We start from the raw sequence: 18,605 nt of genomic DNA on the forward strand, positions 1-18,605 counted from the left end.
GCTAATGAGCACTCAAGGCTGGGCTGGGGTGGTGGGACGCACTGCGGCCTAGAAGTGTCATCCCCTTAGGGAGGCCCCCAAGCCAGGAAGGTGGGTAAGGAAGGCCGGAGCTCGGTCATGGTGATGGGTGTGGCGAGGAGAGGTGGGGGCTGGGACCGCCCTGTGGAGCAGCTCTCGTCATGGGAGGAGGCCCCCAGGTTCAGGGGCTGGCACTTCTTGCTCCAGGTTCAGCTGTCGTGGGAGGTCTGGCCTGGGGCTTGGCATGTTTTGAGCCAGGAAAAACACTAGTGGCTGCTGCCTTTAAAACATAAATAGGTTTGTGTCTTTAATTCCGTATGTGCATTTACACTCCTCTTTATTAGTGGATAAATATTAGAAAATCATCTCTCGGACAGAGTGGCTGAGGGTGGGCCCCTCCAGGGGCCCCGGCTTGGTCTGCAGGGTGAGGCTGTCCCTCCAGGGCTCGTACACCAGCGTGGAGGTCTCGGCCCTCTTGATGGTGAACTTGTAGGAACGGTTGGGCAGCAGGTTTCGGACGTCGAAGGTGCAGGCAGCCACGGGGATGACGCCACACTGGGCGCACTCCTGCTGCGTCCGCGGGTCCAGCAGCCTGAAGCGCAGCTCGTACTGCTCCGAGGCGGCCGGCTGGATGGTGACGAACCAGCGAAGCCGGGCCCAGTCCTGGTGGGCCGCCGACTCTTTTCTGTCAAACATGACGGGCATCTTGGTGCTCAGCATGAGCCAGATGTGCGGGATCTTGGCGGCACTGACATCAGACACCAGGCGGTGTTTGACGTGCAGCCGTCCGGGCACCATCATGGTCAGGAAGCTGTCCATGACGGCCGACACGTCCGCCAGCCGCCGCTCCACCAGCGCCCAGTCGGCCAGGAAGGGCCGTGGGTCCGGCGACTGGAGCAGGGCGTCCAGCTCAGCACGGCCATGGTCCAGCTGCTCCAGCAGGTCCCCGAGCAGCAGGAGCTGGATCTTGGTCTGAGCTGTGCCCACCTTCTTCATGCGCTGGAACTTCCAGGGGTCGATGAGCTGGAACACGGCGCTGGGCAGCACCAACGGGTTCTGGTCGCCCAGGGCGAGGTGCTTGGGCAGGACCTCGATGTAGTAGGAGCACTTACGCAGCAGCTGCATGCGGGCGTGGTGGCGCTTGAGCAGGTGCGGGCTCAGGTCCGAAGTCAGGAACTCACGCAGGGCATTGCGGCGCTCGGTGTAGGTCCTCCATGCCTCTGGCTCCAGCAGCTGCTGGTCATCTGCCTCCTCCTGGTCCAGGAAGGACTGGGGATTGCCCAGCTTCATCTTGTCTAGGCCCAGGCCTGCCATGTGGGAGCTCATTATCCGGGAGCTGGGGGGAGGGCTGGGTGTCAACTGCCAGGCGGGCTGGCCTCCCCTGGGCTGTGGCACGCTCGGGGGATGGATTCAGCCCACTGCCCCCATGCTGGGCCTCTGTCCTTCCTCGGGGGCACAACTCGCTGGGAAGAGGCTGCCTGGAGGGCTGGATGGGCAGGCTACAGATCTGGACACAGTTTATGCTGAGGAGCATAAACCTCTACTGACAACCAGTGGCCTGCGGGACAGGACAGGGAAGAGCTAGGACTGCGGACTTCTGGCCAGAACAGCCAGGGCAGAAACCCCAGCCCTGACCTGTGGCCTGGCAAGGGCCCCAGTTCCTAGCCCTGGTACTGAAAGGGGGTGCTGGCACCCTCAGGGCCGTGGAGAGGGGACAGCGTGGTCCTAAGCAGCCCAGAACCCCCCTTAGGGACACTCGTGGGCCATCTTCCCGCTCCGGTTCTCCGTGGGGACTCTCTACGCCTCACCGCAGTCGTAGAGCAGAGACGGGCCTCACCAAAGGCTAGGCCAGCTGGCCAGTCAGCGTGGGAGGAGGGCGGCCAGGCCTGGACCCGGAGGAGCAGCCCTCCTCCTACGCTGTGGGCCCTCCCTGTGGACCCGGGACCCTGTCCCTGGTGAGCTCACGGACCCCACAAGCAACACTCCATTTCCCAGACGGAGCCTGAGGCTAAGACGCTTGGTTCTTGCCCTCATCCAGGGTTTCAGCCCAGTGCTGAGCCGAGTCTGACCCTCTGTCTGTGGGTGCACCGGCTGAGTGCAGCTGTGGCCCCAGCCTCTGCCGCAGCTCCCTTGAGAGCAAGCCGCACCCTGGCTGCTGCCCCGGCTCCCAGCAACCCTGGAGATCTCAGGTTGTCACAGCCACCAGGGCCTGGGATGAACCGCAAATGAGAGCTAAGCAGTTGTGTGAGTTCCCTAAGGCCACACAGGTAGGTGCAGCCATGTTTGCCTCATGCCCAAACGGACGACCCTTGACCTTCCTGGGGCAGCAGGGTGAGAACAGGACCCTCGGACAGCAGGGAGTGTGTCTAGGGTGAGGTGCCAGCTGAGAGCAGGACCCCGGGACGCCAGGCCTAAGCCCTGCTCTGGCTGGAGGCTGGGGCGGGTTTCACCACTGGAGGGAAATCGTGCCTCTGTTCCAGAGATGTCTTCCAGTGTCCAGCAGCTGCCCAGGTGGAAAACCCAGAGGGGCTGGTCGTGAACCCTGGAAAGCGGTTCCGAACCCCTCGCTGCTTCCTTCACACCCCTGGTCCCAGGCCCGCTTCCCTGAGACCACCAGGTGCCCGCACCCTACCTCCTCCACCACACTCCCCTAGGCTCCCCTGGCCCGGGCCCACCTCCCCGGCCGCTCTGCCTGCCCCTTACCTTCCTGAGACCCCCAGCCCTCCTTTCCCAGCCCCCGCCGCCGCCCCAGACCCGCGCCCACTTGCCCTGCCTCCAAAGCGGAGCCGCGCGCGGACTTCCCAGAGCCCAGCCTCCCTCCGCGCTCCGCGGGTTGCCCTGGGGACCAGGGGCTTTTGTGACGCTGCTGCCCAGGGCCGGGGGGGCGTGGGGACCCAGGACCCTGAGCCGAGGAATCTTCCATCCGCTTCGCTTCCTGGGGAGCCCCAGACTTCTGGGGGCCCGCGTCCCCGGCTTGGGGGCCACCTCGGGTGGCTGGTCCAAGAGCCAGGCTCCAAGTGGGGTTCCCGTCCCCACGCACCCCCGGCTTTCGGCGGGGCGCAAGAGCCTCAGGTGACTGGGAGGGGGTTCCTGCTCAACCCCCCAGTCCTAGTGCACTCCTCGGAATCCCTCGGAGGAATCTGGGAGCGAGGCAGGGCCCCGTGACCCGGCACACGGACCACCCAGTGCAGAGGAGGGGGTGGCTCCGCCCAGCAAGGCCCCGCCCATCACAGGCTCCTCCCACCACGGGCTCCCCCCACCTCAGACTCCTCCCACCTCAGGCTGCCCCCAATCCCGCAACCGCCCCTCCCACCACAGGCTCCTCCCAGCGCAGGCTCCTCCCACCACGGGCTCACCCCACACGGCCCCTCCCACCACAGGCTCCTCCCACCACGGGCTCCTTCCGTACGGGGCGAGGGGTCTCCCACCTGGGGCCGCCCAAGCTCAGGCCCCGACCTGACTCTGGATAAATGGGGTCTTCATAGCTCCAGGGAGCCCCACAGAGGAGCTCTGAGGCCATCTGGTCCCGTCTGTATCCGTTCCATTGGGCTCAGGGCCTCTGGGATCCTCCCCTTCCCCCACAGCACACCCCAGCTACCTGGGGTTCTGCGGGGGTGACAATCTCAGACACCCCAAGGTGCCCCTCCTTCACCTTCAGGAAGATGCTGGAGGAAGACACTCTTTCCATCCTCCTCATCTCCATCCCCACGGAGGTCAGTGCTGGGGCCTCTTCCAGGATGGGCGTCTTTGAGCCCCTCCCAGGCTCTTCTGTAACTTGAGCTTCCCCCTCCTCCCGGCGACCCCACCTCGGAAGAGCTTTCCTTTGGCGCTTGGAGGCCGCAGGGGTTAGGCCTGGCAGGAAGTGGGTGGGTGTGGGTGGTTTTTTTTTGAGATAGCGTCTTGCTCGGTCACCATGCTGCAGTCTCCACCCCCGGGCTCCAGTGATCCTCCCACCTGGGTCTTTCTGATGCTTTAGGATTACAGGTGTGAGCCCCGGGCCCAGTCCTGTTGGGTGCTGTTTCTGCCTTGCCCTCCCTGCCTGGGCTGGAACTCAATAAATGTCAGCTATTGTTGTTGTTGTTGTTGTTATTTAGGGCTCCAGGGGACAAAGCCAGGCTGTTTGGAGAAGGGGGTGCTGTCTGACACAGAGGCTTGGGAAGCAGTAGGAGTTAGACCCCTTACCCCCCACCCTGCAGCCCACTCACAGAGAAGCAGGGTGGGGGCAGAGCAGCCTCCCCTTCTCTTCTGGGGCCAGGCAGGTCCTGGATGTCTGCTCTCTCCTGGGTTCCACCCTATCCCCTTTCATTCAATTTCTGATTTCTAATCTAATTTTTTTTTTTGAGACGGAGTCTCGCTCTGTCACCCAGGCTGGAGTGAGTGGCACGATCTTGGCTCACTGCAAGCTCCGCCTCCCAGGTTCACGCCATTCTCCTGCCTCAGCCTCCCAAGTAGCTGGGACCACAGGCGCCCACCACCACGCCCAGCTAATTTTTTTTTGTATTTTTAGTAGATACGGGGTTTCACTGTGTTAGGCAGAATGGTCTCGATCTCCTGACCTCATGATCCGCCCGCCTTGGCCTCCCAAAGTGCTGGGATTACAGGCATGAGCCACTGCGCCCAGCCTCTAATCTAATTTTTTTTTTTTTTTTGAGACGGAGTCTCGCTCTGTGGCCCAGGCTGGAGTGCAGTGGCCGGATCTCAGCTCACTGCAATCCCGGGTTTACGCCATTTCCTGCCTTCCCGAGTAGCTGGGACTACAGGCGCCCGCCACCTCGCCCGGCTAGGTTTTTGTATTTTTTAGTAAAGACGGGGTTTCACCGTGTTAGCCAGGATGGTCTCGATCTCCTGACCTCGTGATCCGCCCATCTCGGCCTCCAAAGTGCTGGGATTACAGTCTAATCTAATTTTTTTAAGTTAAACTTTTAGCCAGGCTGGGTGGCTCAGGTCCATAATCCCAGAACTTTGAGAGGCCGAAGTGAGAGGATCCCTTGAGGCCAGAAGTTTGAGACCAGCCTGGGCAATATAGGGAGACCCCTGTCTCTACAAATAACTTGAAAAATTAGCTGGGTGTGGTGGTGTGCACCTGTGGTCTCAGCTACTTGGAAGGCTGAGGCTGGAGGATCACCTGAGCCTGGGAAGACTAGGCTGCAGTGAGCCAAGATGGTGCCACTGCACTCCAGCCTGGTAACAGAGGGAGACCCTGTCTCTAAAAAGAATAATAATGGCTGGGCGCAATGACTCGCGCCTATAATCCCAGCACTTTGGGAGGCTGAGGCAAGCAGATCACCTGAGGTCAGGAGTTCGAGACCAGCCTGGCCAACATAGTGAGTGAGACCCAGTCTCTACTAACAATACAAAAATTAGCTGGGCATGGTGGCGCATGCCTGTAGTCCCAGCTACTCGGGAGGCTGAGGCAGGAGAATCGCTTGAACCCAGGAGGTGGAGATTGCAGTGAGCCGAGATTGTGCCACTGCACTCCAGTCTGGGTGCAGTAAGACAGAGACCTGTCTCAAAAATCATAATAATAATAAAGTTAAATTTTAGTTTTAAGATAATTGTAGATTTACCTGCAGTTGTAGGAAGAAACACAGAGGTCCTGTTACCCTCTACCCAGCGTCCCCAGTGGTAGCATCTTGCAAGACTGCAGTGCACAGTCACGCCAGGACCTTGAACCGATACAGACGCAGGACAGTGCCACCCCCATGAGACCCCGACATGTTCTTTATGGCCACGCTGCTCCCTCCCACCCCTCCCTAGCCCTGCAACCACTCATCTCTCTGGCTCTGTCTGGTCGTTTCAAGAAGGTCCTGTCAGTGCAGGCTTTCAGTATGCAGCCTTGGGACTGGCTTCTTGGGCTCCGCATAGTCCTCTCCATGCAGAGCCAATGGTCACTCCTGTTCACTGCTGGGCACCAGGGGCCAGTTCGTGCTTAGTCTTGCTCAACCCTGTTTGTGGCCACCAGGGCATGGGCAGTGAACACTTTGGGTCTGTTGTCCCTGGTGGACACAGCTTCCCTGGGCCCTGAGGATGGTGAAGGCTGGGGATAGTGGGGCCAGTCATCAGGGAGAGAGTGCACCCTGACTGCTGAGACCCTCAGAGCTGTACCCTTCAGATGCATAAACCTGGGTGGGGGTGGCCTGAAGTGGCAGAGCTCCTGCCACCAGCCTCCATCTAAACGCTAGGAAGGGCGTGCACCCCATCTTCCTGTCTGTATCCTCACTGCTGTTGTAAGCTCAGTGCTCTTACAGATGGGGAAACTGAGGCACAGGGAGGTTCAGCACTGTGTGCCCAAGGTCATGTGGCCAGTGAGTCTGACAGCAGGATTCCAGCCCTGGTCTTTTTTTTGGGGGGGGACGGAGCCTTGCTCAGCTGCCGAGGCAGGAGTGTAGTGGCACCACAATCTCAGCTGACTGCAACCACCATCTCCCAGATTCAAGTGATTCTTCCGTCTCAGCCTCCCAAGTAGCTGGGATTACAGGTGCCCACCATCATGCCTAATTTTTGTGTTTTAGTGGAGACGGGGTTTCACCATAGTTGCCTAGGCTGGTCTTGAACTCCTGACCTCAGGTGATGCACCCTTCTTGGCCTCCTAAAGTACTGGGATTACAGGTGTGCCCGTGCCCAGCCTCTTCTTTTTTTAAAAAATAGAGATGGGAGTCTCACTATGTTGCCCAGGCTGGTCTTGAACCCTTGGGCTCAAGCGATCCTCCTGCTTGGCCTCCGCAAATGCTGGTATTACAGGAGTGAGCCGCCTCACCTGGCCAAGCCCCAGTCTCCTGACCCCGTCCAGAGTGATCCTGTGCCCAGGCCCCTTTCCTCACTCCCCTCTGTGCCACCCATCCAGTTAGGGCTGAGGGAGGAGGTGAGTCATGGGTGAGGGCACAGCAGGGAGGGAAGGAGCTGCTGACACGGACACCTGGCAGGGGCCCTACACTGGGCTGTGTTGCACCTGGTGGGTGAGGTGAGGAAGGGGTGGATGGGCGGGCACAGCTTGGAGGGCAGTGGGACAGGGTAGCTGGGCCTGCGGGGCCGGGGATTCTGAGGACCACCGGGGAGGAGCTGGATGGGGCTGGCCTTGGCTGCTTGCCGACCGCGCTCACCATGGCATGTGTGCAGTGCAAGGGCAGCAGGTGCAAGGAGGGGGAGATGGGGCGGACGTGGGGAGCTGATCTGTGGGCCGGTGGGGTAGTGGGGGTGAGACATGCCTGGGCAGAGGCCCAGTGGGGCCCTAACCCTGACAGCCAGGCCTGCCTCTGGCTCCGGCTGGGCATGGAATGTGCTGAGTCCTATGCCACAATCCCGTGGCTCTAAGGGACAGGGAGTGTCTGGAAGGAATCTGCATTCAGTGCCCTGAACACCTGACCCCAGTGTGGTGAGCACAGGAGCCTTCCACAGCCTGAGGAGGCCTCCCTGGGGCTCTGCGGCCTTGGTGTTCTAGGAGGGAGGAGTCACGTCCTGGGGGGGATTTAGGAGAGCTGGTGGCCACGCCTGTAGTCCCAGCACTGTGGGAGACAGGAGGATCGCTTGAGGCCAAGAGTTCAAAACCAGCATGGGCAACATAGTGAGATCCCATCTCTACAAATAATAAAAAATTTATCTGGGCATGGTGGCTCACACCTGTAGTCCGGCAGGAGGATAGCTTGAGCCCAGGAGATCGAGGCTGCAGTGAGGCGTGATGGTGCCACTGCACTGCAGCCTGGGCGACAGAGTGAGACCCTGTTTCAAAAAAAAAAAAAACGTAAAAGAAAAGAAACTGGGCCGGGCATGGTGGCTCAAGCCTGTAATCCCAGCACTTTGGGAGGCCAAGACGGGCGGATCACAAGGTCAGGAGATCGAGACCATCCTGGCTAACACGGTGAAACCCCGTCTCTACTAAAAAATACAAAAAACTAGCCGGGCGTGGTGGCGGGCACCTGTAGTTCCAGCTACTCTGGAGGCTGAGGCAGGAGAATGGTGTGAACCCGGGAGGCGGAGCTTGCAGTAAGCCGAGATCGCGCCACTGCACTCCAGCCTGGGCAACAGAGAGAGACTCCATCTCAAAAAAAAGAGAAAAGAAACTGGTGGGCAAAAACCCCACCTGCATGTGTGATGGGAGGAGAAGGCGCCCGGGGAGGGGAGGAGACGGCGCTGGGGAAGGGAGGAGAAGATGCTGGGGCCCCTCAAAGGCCACCCCCAATTTAGTATTTACAATTATCCACATTTTTGAACACCCTCCCCCGCTCCCAGCAGGACACCTCTCTGGGGCAGAGCCTGCCTTTAGCCTGGCAATGTCCAGCCTCCCAGGGCTCCTGCTGGCTCCAGGCCGTCAGCTCGGACACAGCTTGGCCGCTGGGGTGCCCTGAGAGCCAGGCCACGGGTGTCACTGCCACCCCACAGTGCACACACCAGTCCCCAGACGTGAGACTGCCGAGAAGCCCATCTGTGGCTCCAGGACAGGCAGGTGCGAGAGGGTCTTGTCATTGGCTGGACACTGGTCATGCCTGTTGGAGGGATGTGTTCAACCCACGCATGAAGTGTGGGCATTGATGTGTGTGAGATGTGGGGAAGGGGTGTGAGGCTCCATGAAGGCCACCCAGGTGCTGCAGGGGCTGCTGCGGGGAGGCCTGCGAGAGGAGCAAGAGACTGCAGATGGGCCCCCACCCCACCCCCACTCAGGACCCCACCCCAGCCTGGCCTGCGGCCGAGCTCCCCGCAATCAGCATCTCGTTTTACTGCATGAAAGCTGGGGTGCTGACAGCCCCCTCACTCGCCTGTCGTTGGCCTTCATTGTAGAGGCCGGAGGCTCAGCGCCTGGTGCAGGGTTAATGATGTTAAAATATCTGGCCAACATTTAAGTAAGCACTTTTCACCTAAGGGCAGCTCAAGCTTGGCAACCACTGCAGGTACTGAACAGCAACACCCTTCCGTGGACCCCCCACTTCTCCGCGGGCATGGTGGCTGATGGACTGTGGTGCCCTTGGGCGTGGGCCGGGCTTCGGTGGGCAGAGCCACTCCGCCTGCCTGGGCCTTGCAGAGGGCAGGAAAGAGGCTGGCCCCGCCCACCCCACCCTCCTAGGCCCCTCCTGGAGCCAGCCCCCGCCCCCACCCCCGCCCCAGCCGAAGCTGCCCTCTGCCCTCCGTTCGGGGAGGGGACTGTGCACTCCAGAAGCCAAGGAGATCGAATAGGAGGGGCTGTCGGTGTGTCTGAGGCAGGGGGTCCGCCCTGCGCCCCACCCAGCCCGAACGCCAGCCCGGACGCCGGTGGGAACGGTGTGCCTCCTGGATCCAGGGGACCTCTGAGTGACCACAGGGCCGGGGTCCCCTGTCGCCCCACGGCCGGTGCAGGGAGCGCTGGACACCGGGTCCCACCGGCCCCGCCAGTTCCTCCTCCGCGCTCGTGGGCTCCCATGGCCCCCGGCCCAGCGCCGTGACCCGGGGGGATGGAGCCCTTCCTCAGGAGGCGGCTGGCCTTCCTGTCCTTCTTCTGGGACAAGATCTGGCCTGCGGGCGGCGAGCCGGACCACGGCACCCCCGGGTCCACGGACCCCGGCGCCGACCCAGTGCCCGCGCTCCCCGCGGAGCCCTGCAGCCCCTTCCCGCAGCTCTTCCTTGCGCTCTACGACTTCGCGGCGCGGCGCGGGGAGGAGCTGAGTGTCCGCCGCGGGGACAGGCTCTGCGCCCTCGAGGAGGGGGGCGGCTACATCTTCGCCCGCAGGCTCTCGGGCCAGCCCAGGGCCGGGCTCGTGCCCATCACTCATGTGGCCAAGGCTTCTCCCGAGACGCTCTCAGACCAACCGTGAGTACCTCGACCTGGAGTCAGAGCCTGCCTCGCCCTAGTCTGGGGAGTCTGGAAAACGGCAGGAGTTTGAGTTTGAAATGGCATGTCAGTGGCTATCTGTTCATTCATTCGTTCATCCCTGCATTCATTCAGGGGCAGTTGATGAGCCCCGGGCCGGCAGGTAGGGTAGGAGAACAGCAGAGTCTGCTGTGTGCTGCCAAGAGGGAGAGGAGGCTCCACAGGCCTAGTCAGGTCCAGGGGACACCAGCTGCACCAGCCCAGCACCCAGCGGGCGGTTCCTCCAGGACCCTGCCTGGCTGGCCAGGCCCTCCCGCCCTCACACAGGGAGTCCAGTGTTCATGGAGTGTTCATGGAGTGGCCACTCCTTGGAGGGCAGGGGCTGGGGGCTGGGAGGCACCAGATGACATAGGGGCTCATGCTCCAGGAGCTCTGGGTGAGGGCAGGTGAGCAGGGGCTGCAGAGGCACCTAGTCCAGATGCCCAGTGCAGCTGCTCTGAGCAGCTTCCTTGGTCCTGTGTCCAGCTGGGCCAGGCCTGAGCCCTGGAGACCTCCGGGTCAGCCTTGCTCAGGGCCACTTCCAGCCTCCTGGGGGACCCTTGGCACTCACACATCGTCCTGAGGGTTGCATGGGGTGGGTGAAGCCAGAGTCATGGGAAGGTGTCTTCTGAGAGGCCCCAGGCCTCACCGCACACCTGCCTCGCTTGCCCTGAGCAGTGGTTGGGGGGCAAGCGGCCATTGTGATGGGAACGGGTTCACAGTCACCGCAGGCGTGGACGGCAGATCCCTTCAGCTGTTCCTGGAGGGCAGGGCTTGGGGCAGAGCAGTGCTGTCCATAGGCAAAGCTAATGACTATTTGCCTAGGCTGGAGAGTAAAAGGCTAACCACGCTCAGGTGTCATTAGCTAATGACTATTTGCCTAGGCTGGAGAGTAAAAGGCTAACCACACTCAGGTGTCATTAGCTCCAGACACCTGGCCCCACGCCCCAGGGGAGACCTCAGGCACACCCCCTGCATCTCAGCAACCACACAGGGGCCCACCTCCGACCTCCAAGCCCTGATATGGGTGTCAGAGGGGCTGGCGATGTGTCGGGGAAACGCCTGTGTCTCATGCCCACGCTCCGCAGTGCCAGGAGGGGCCTGAGTCCCTTCACACGTGAGAGGGTTGCGTCTCCCTGCCAGCAGACCCCAGAAGGCAGGGCCCCTGGCTGACAGAGCATCCATGGAGCCAGCGTCTCAGGCCGCCGCCTCCCAGTCCCTGGTCCCACAGCTCTTCTTCTCCATCTTCATTCCTTTCAACCTCAGCCCAGCCCCATGGCCCTGGCCATGCCGGTTTCTGTTCCTGCTGCCCCCATTGCCCCCCAGGTCCCCGGGGCAGGGGTGCCAGACTGTCCTCCATCTTGCCCAGTTCCAGCAGCCACGTCTGCCCAGGATGGCACGGCTGTACCCCAGCCCCGAATCTTGTGTTGACTCTGAGGCCCGCCTTGGGTCCTCTCCTAGTCCCGCTCCTCGGGTGGTTTCAGCCCCACCCTGACACCCGGCTCACTCTGCTTCCTCCTTCTGGTGCTTACAGGGTGTGCCCTGGGGCGGGGGAGTGGCAGGTATCCCTCCCTGGGTCCCAGGAAGCTCCAGGGTGGGAAGCTGAGTCAGGTGTGGAGTCCCTGCCTTGGCCTTCGGAAGCAGAGATATGTAGTCGAGGTGGGGCTGGGAGCATTTCTATCTTCCTTCCAAGCATGCCTCTGGAGTGAGTAGATGTGACCTGGTGGGTGACCCACCTGGACAGGGGAGCCCCAGCAGGCCCCTCTCCTGACACCCGGTGTGGGCTCCTCGTGTTTGGACATCTGAGGAGTGGGTGCCTGGGAGCTCCCAGCCACCGTGCCACCATGTTCAGAGTGGTCTCACCTCCACCTGGCTTTTCGGAGGGGGGGGTCTGTGTGGACAGAGGCCAGTGGGCTTGGGGCCATCCTGTACTGGGCACAACTCTTCAAAATAGGGTGCAGGATGCTTTGAATGTTCACCCAGCAACCCCCCTGCAGCCGCCCATTGGCTGCCCCTCCTGATCTCCTGCCCAGCCTGGCTTAGGCCGCCTCCTCAGGACAGAGCTCTGCATGGGCCATCCCCACTAACCAACTGCCTGAGGCAGGTGGGCTGTGCCTAGCCAGGTGGCACCTGTGGCCCTGTACGACCACACCAACAGCCCAACAGTGCTTCCGGGCAGCTCATCAGGCCGTCGGCTCCGTGTCCGCGCAGGGGCTCAGCGAAGCCGAGTTTGGAGGCCTGTGGCCTATGGCCAGGGCTGACTGTTAACCTGTGGCTGGAGCTGGTGGTCACTATGAACAGGAAACTGGAGGTCATGCCCAGCAGGGCTAACAGAGAGCCCACGGCCAAGGTGAGGACGCTCAGGGCTGAGCAGGAGGATGGGGGCTGAGGCAGTGCAGACCTTGAGCTGGGACTCCAGCCCTGCCACAGGGTGGACCTTCTCCCTGAGAGGCAGTGGGACCACTGGGCTCAGCCCTGCCACCAGCATGGAGGAGAGCATGTGGGGCCACTGGCTGAGGGGCCTGCAAGGTGACGCTGCACCTGCCGTTTTCAGCTGGTACTTCAGTGGAGTCAGCCGGACCCAGGCACAGCAGCTGCTCCTCTCCCCACCCAACGCACCGGGAGCCTTCCTCATCTGGCCCAGCGAGAGCAGCCTCGGGGGCTACTCACTGTCAGGTACCTGGGGCGGCCCCTCCTGCCTCTGTCCCCCACCAGGCCAGTGCTCTTGACCTTGGGGCAGTTGGTCTCTAGGCAGTGCCGGGTCCTGAATCACACCCCGCGCCACTGAGGGCCCAACAGCAGATATGCCGGTCACCTCCTGCATTTGCTCACTTACCCATTCATTCATTCATTCATTCATCCGTCATTCATCCACTCACTCATTTATAACATCACTCATTCACTTGTTCATTCATTCCTCACTCACTAATTCACTCACTCATTCACTCATTCATTCATCGTTCATTCACTCCTCACTCACTCATTAATTCACTCATTCATCCACTCATTTGCTTGTTCATTCACTCCTCACTCACTAATTCACTCATTCATTCATTCACTCATTCACTCATTTATTCACTGATTTGTTCACTGGCTTATTCTTTCATTCATTTGCTTATTCATTCACTCATTCACTTTTTCCTTCTTTCCTTCCTTATTCCTTCATTCATTCACTGAATCATGGACTCATTCATTCTACAAGTATTTATTAAGTGCCTACTCTGCACACACTGTCAGCAGAAAAGCTCCAACCTGGACCCCTCTCGCTGCCCCGCCCCAGCCTATGGCTGCCCACACTGCCTCCTCCACACAGCTAGGTCTGAGCCAGACCCCTTAGGTGGGTTGTGGCCAGCATCCTCTGGGGTGAGAGGGTCGGGGCAGCTGGCAGCCGAGGCAGGAGTCTCCATCTCTGAACCCTTCCTAGTCCGGGCCCAGGCCAAGGTCTGCCACTACCGGGTCTCCATGGCAGCCGATGGCAGCCTCTACCTGCAGAAGGGACGGCTCTTTCCTGGCCTGGAGGAGCTGCTCACCTACTACAAGGCCAACTGGAAGCTGATCCAGAACCCCCTGCTGCAGCCCTGCGTGCGTCAGGTGGGCCTATGCCTGCCAAGCTGCCCCACACTGGCCTGAGGCCTGGCCCTGTTCTAGGTGCTCCTCCCTACCCCGTCTCAAAGCCCCTGCTCAGGCCTGGGAACATGGGGCATCCCAGCGGCCCCTGCACATGCTGCTCTTTGCTGGTGTCTCCGAGGGCTGTTGGGATTCCTGGGGGTCTGGGAGTCAGGAGAGGAGAGCTGTAGCAGTGCCCGGCTCTGCAGGGAGCAGCCAGGAGGGTGGGGCCAGTTTGGGGAAGGCACTCAAGGCTGCCCCAGGCCCCAAGGGTGGAAGCTGTGGGAGGAGACGCAGATCACAAGATGCTGCACCTGGGCTGGAGCTGCTGGATCCCGGGGACTGTCCCCGATGTGAGCCACCCTGCTGAGGGCCAGGGCAGCAATCTGGTTTCTCTGGTCTCATAATGACAGCCCGGCCAGCAGCAGTAATGAGCATGTGTAGACGGATATCCGGCTGGAGCAAAGGTGCCACTTAGGCCCCCAGAGCAATGAGATCCCGCAGGGCTGGGCCAGGCCTCCAAGTCCAGCACCCACTCCCCTTTGTCCCGGCCAGGGTGGGGTGAGTGTGTGCTGGGGACGGGGGTGCCCGCTGGAGGCCTGGTGTGGGGGCTCTGCCTGGGACAGAGCACAGGGGCCCATGCTGACCAGCCTCCCTGCCCACACTTCCTGGGGGGAGCGGGCAGGGCACTGAGCTCCCTGCTTTTCAGAAGGCCCCGCGGCAGGATGCGTGGGAGCGACCACACTCCGAATTTGCCCTTGGGAGGAAGCTGGGTGAAGGCTACTTTGGGGAGGTGTGGGAAGGCCTGTGGCTGGGCTCCCTGCCCGTGGCGATCAAGGTCATCAAGTCAGGTGAGGCCCCGAGATCCTGCGCCACGGCCGGGCCCCACACCCGCTGTCCAACCCTCAAGCCCTGGGGCAGTGATGTCCGTGGCGTGGGCCAATCCTGGAGCCATACCCTGTCTCGCAGCCGACATGAAGCTCGCTGACCTCGCCAAGGAGATCCAGACGCTGAAGGGCCTGCGGCACGAGCGGCTCATCCGGCTGCACGCGGTGTGCTCAGGCGGGGAGCCTGTGTATATCGTCACGGAGCTCATGCGCAAGGGAAACCTGCAGGTCTTCCTGGGCAGTGAGTCCCTCCCTGCTGCCACATGGCCGCGCCTGCGGCCGCCCCTTCCCTCCCAGGCAGAGCTGAACCTGCCGGGGTCCCGAGGTGAACTGGGCCTCTCTACCGGGAGCAGGTGGCCCCGGCTCCAGATCCCATCCCTGTCTGGTCTCCAGCCAACAGAGGGCTGGGGCCAGGTCTGGGCCAAGCCAGAGCCTTGTGGTTCCGGGGCTGGGGCTGGGGGAGTGCGGTCCCATCTGGGTCATCAGCCTTGGTCTGATGGGATGTGGACCCAGCCCAGCCTCTGGCTCTTCTCTGCCCCGGTCTTTATTAGGGGCCTGGGCTGGCTGCCAGGTCACCGTGGTGAGTACAGCACCCTCCCCCTGTCTCACTCGGGGCTTCCTGCAGCCTTAGCCGGCCACGCCATCCTCATCACGTCTTAGAGATGAGGAGGCTGAGGCATGGGGAAAGGTGACGTGGGTGGACGCTGGCCTCTCTGGCTGTTGGCCCTGCGCCGTGAAAGGCCCTGCGCTGTCTCCTGCAGGCCCCGAGGGCCGGGCCCTGCGTCTGCCGCCGCTCCTGGGCTTTGCCTGCCAGGTGGCTGAGGGCATGAACTACCTGGAGGGGCAGCGCATTGTGCATCGGGACTTGGCTGCCAGGAACGTGCTTGTGGACGATGGCCTGGCTTGCAAGGTGGCTGACTTTGGCCTGGCCCGGCTGCTCAAGGTCAGCGGAGGCTCTGGGCCCCTGACTGCTCGAGGGGGTGGGTGAGGGGGGCCCCAGTCCACCTGTCCTACCAGGGGCCTTCCCTGCCCCCAGGACGACATCTACTCCCCGAGCAGCGGCTCCAAGATCCCGGTGAAGTGGACAGCACCTGAGGCGGCCAGTTATCGTGTCTTCTCCCAGAAGTCGGACGTCTGGTCCTTCGGTGTCCTGCTGTATGAGGTTTTCACCTATGGCCAGTGTCCCTACGAAGGTGCATCCCCAGGCAGCCGTGGGGAGGAGGCAGGCTCTGCCCAGGAGTTACTGGCCCCGGGCCTGGACGCTGTTAGCAGGGGATTGGAGGGTCTGGCCAAGGGCAGGCAGGTGACACGGGGGGCTGTGGGAGGCCTCCATTGGGATCCCCAGGCAGAATCAAGGCAGCTCTTGCCCCACGCCTCCCAGGCATGACCAACCACGAGACGCTGCAGCAGATCATGCGAGGGTACCGGCTGCCGCGCCCGGCTGCCTGCCCGGCGGAGGTCTACGTGCTCATGCTGGAGTGCTGGAGAAGCAGCCCCGAGGAACGGCCCTCCTTCGCCACGCTGTGGGAGAAGCTGCACGCCATCCACAGATGCCTTCCCCGAGTCCTCACGTGACTCAGGGCTCCGGGCTCCACCAGGCCAGCCCCTCCTCCCTGCAGAGCGTCCACTCGAAGGGATGCTGGTCGGCCGGACCGAGGAGCCTCTGGCTGTGGGCCTCAGGCACCAGCGTGCACATGCATTTGTGCACCAGGCAGACACGTGGCCGTGGGCCTCAGGTCCTGGCGTGCACACGTGTTTGTGCACCAGGCAAACATGTGCAGACGGTGGAGGGCTCACGTTCTCTGTGCAGTGTGACACGTGTCCCTGGCGTCTCAAGAGAGAAAACAGCACAGGAAGGTGGGGAGAAGCCTTGGAGGCTCTAGGCGGGGAACCCGAGCCCAGCGTGTCTCTTGTCCGGGTCCCCTGGACTCCCTCCCAGGGTCAAGAGCCAAAGGCCCAGTTCTCTCCCCAGTCCCAGCTTGGGTTTGTGGAAGTGACCAGTGCTGGCTCCCGGGCAGACCACGGTGTTGACCCCACTGGGTGCGTGGTGTGTAGGCACGGGGAGGCACCATCACCTGCCCCTCACAGACACGCTGGCGGCCTGTGCACAGACCCACTCATGCACCTGGCACTCAGTAAGCTGCGACTGACCCATGCAGACACGTGCACAGGCTCACATCACACACAGGCTCAGCCCCCAAACGCAGACCCAGGAGCTGGAGCACGGGAGTCCACGTGGCTAGAAAATGCAGGTTGGAGCGGCCCCTGTGCGGCCCAGACCCCCAGCCCAGGACATCACGCTGCCCAGACAGTGTGAACCCCAAGGGCATTGGCGGGAGCTGCCTGAGCTGCCAATTCCATCTCCCTGGGCGGGTTCCAGGGGGCACAGGATCGGCGGGCCGGGAGGCTTGGTGGCCTGGGAGCTGCCCTTGGAGGCTATTTCCAGGGGCCTCAGGTTGGGCCCTGGGGGACTTGGAGTCTTCTGGCTGTTCAGGATCAGGCAGGGTTGGTCGGGGGGTCAGAGGTAGATGCCGTGGTGTGCTGGGCAGCAGCTGGCTCAGGAAGCCTCTGGGTGTGAGTGCTCGGGGGCCACCGAGGCAGGAGGGGGCAGGGATGTGCAGGGTCGGCCCTCGCTCACCCCATGTCTGGCTCAGGGAAGCCTCTGCTCAGGTCTTTGTGAAATCAGAAGCAAGGGGGCCGGCGGGGTCTGTTTGGGGTCCCCGGAGACCCTGCCCCCCACCCTCCTGGGAGCCCAGGTTGGCAGCTGTGCCCCAGAAGGCTTTCGGGGACAGAAAGTTTGGAGACAAGTTCAGGCCCGACTGAGTTCCTTGTTCCCTAGAGTTAGGGTCAGCTTTGCACCTGCCGAGCCAATGCGCTGATGGCCACTGTCCACAGGCCAAAGCCTGACTCGGGAGGGAGCTAAGAGATGAGACTCCCATGCGCAAAGGTCAGTGGCCCCGGGGAGGGAAGAGGCCACTCGGAGGCTCAGAGAACGGAGGCAGTCCAGGGACTTCCTGGGGCCCGTGAGCAGGAAGAACAAGGCCAAGCAGAGGGAAGCAGCAGGAACCAGAACCCCTGCAGATGGTGGGGGCCAGAGGCTTTCTCTGAGCCGTTTGGGACCCTGGCCAGCTGCCCAGTTCCATCTGCGTGGGAGAACCTAGGGGAAGGGCTGGCTCTGGTACCTGGGCCCACTGAGGCCTTGAGCTGAGCTTCTGATTTTGGCATGTCCCCAGCGCCGCAGCCTGGGGGCTCCTCTGGCACAGAAGGCCTTGCTCTCTGTGCTTTCTGTGGCCGCCACTGGGATTAAGGGGACCAGGTGTGTCTGTGGCATCCGTGCCCTCCCAGGCATCTCACCAGCCACCAGCTGAACAAGTTTGGTGCTCCTGGATATCGGGGAGGGGCCAGGGACGTTCCTGCCTCCTGGTGTGGCTTAGACTGAACGTCCTGCACATCCGAACTCAGGGACACTCGAGGCTTCCTGGACACAGACTCACGGCCCAGAGGCCCAAGGCTCGAGGACACCGGGGTGGTGGCAGAGCTGGTGGGCTCTGAGGGACGCTGCCTGGGCAGATGCCCCAGCGCCCTCCTCTGGCATGCCCCACCTCCACCCCTCCCCCTGCATCTCTCCTGACCGACCCCCGGCAGAGCTGGCAGGGCCTGAGGGACACTGCCCAGCCCAGCACCCCGCTGCCCCTCCCTACGTTGGTCAGCCCTGAGCTGGGCTGCTCTGAAATCTATGAACCTGTTAAATAATTATTGTTCTTAATCTCCAAACAATGAGCGGAAGGTTCCATTATTTCTCTTTGCAATAAAAATAAAAGTTCAAATACGCAGAGTTTAGGACTTTCCCTGCCATTCCTTGCAGACTTTGAATTTCCCTCCTCACCCCTTCCTGCCCCCTGAGGCTGCCGATCCAGGCCCCTGCGTTGGAGCCCCTGGTGGACACAGGAGGGTCAGCGGGAGGGTGGGGCGGGCAGGGGCTCCTGGGGAGGGGGTGTCTTGAGTCTCAGGGGCTGGGGGGAGGCGGCCTTTGGGTGCAGGTGGGGGTCACGCCAGGGCTCACTCAGGCATGGGTGGGGAGAGGGGAGGTGAGCTGGAAGGGAGCAAGGGTCATGGGGCTGGGCAGGAGGCGGCAGAGGCTGGAGGCTGGAGGAGCTGCCTGGGAGGGAGCTGCGCCCCGGGCCCCAGCGCTGTGGGCGCCTCCAGGCCACACTCACGGTCCTTCCCTGCCCCCTGGCGTCCGTGTGGAGGAAGGCAATGCCCGTTTCTTCAGCTGCGGG

At 62.1% G+C, this 18,605-nt stretch overlaps 2 protein-coding genes across 2 annotated transcripts; one reads left to right on the top strand and one right to left on the bottom strand.

Moving 5' to 3' along the window:
- Positions 1-280: 280 nt before the first annotated feature.
- On the bottom strand, positions 281-1,878 carry FNDC11 (fibronectin type III domain containing 11). Its single transcript, XM_050746480.1, has one exon. It carries the CDS (start codon positions 1,342-1,344, stop codon positions 373-375), a length of 972 nt encoding a protein of 323 aa, XP_050602437.1. The 5' UTR covers positions 1,345-1,878; the 3' UTR covers positions 281-372.
- A 7,559-nt stretch (positions 1,879-9,437) lies between these two features.
- On the top strand, positions 9,438-15,914 carry SRMS (src-related kinase lacking C-terminal regulatory tyrosine and N-terminal myristylation sites). The gene is made up of 8 exons (XM_050746490.1): positions 9,438-9,793; positions 12,387-12,508; positions 13,257-13,423; positions 14,148-14,289; positions 14,408-14,566; positions 15,087-15,268; positions 15,362-15,518; positions 15,707-15,914. Exons 1-8 carry the CDS (start codon positions 9,438-9,440, stop codon positions 15,898-15,900), a joined length of 1,479 nt encoding a protein of 492 aa, XP_050602447.1. The 3' UTR covers positions 15,901-15,914.
- Positions 15,915-18,605: the final 2,691 nt, after the last annotated feature.

The sequence above is a fragment of the Macaca thibetana genome, chromosome 10 (assembly GCF_024542745.1).
Source record: "Macaca thibetana thibetana isolate TM-01 chromosome 10, ASM2454274v1, whole genome shotgun sequence".
NCBI classification, from domain to species: domain Eukaryota; kingdom Metazoa; phylum Chordata; class Mammalia; order Primates; family Cercopithecidae; genus Macaca; species Macaca thibetana.

Coding starts and splice junctions, on each gene's coding strand:
- FNDC11 (XM_050746480.1), bottom strand. CDS start 1,344: ATGAGCTCCCACATGGCAGGCCTGGGCCTAGACAAGATGAAGCTGGGC.
- SRMS (XM_050746490.1), top strand. CDS start 9,438: ATGGAGCCCTTCCTCAGGAGGCGGCTGGCCTTCCTGTCCTTCTTCTGG. Junction 12,509..13,256: donor CGGGGGCTACTCACTGTCAG/GTACCTGGGGCG, acceptor AACCCTTCCTAG/TCCGGGCCCAGGCCAAGGTC. Junction 15,269..15,361: donor GCCTGGCCCGGCTGCTCAAG/GTCAGCGGAGGC, acceptor CCCTGCCCCCAG/GACGACATCTACTCCCCGAG.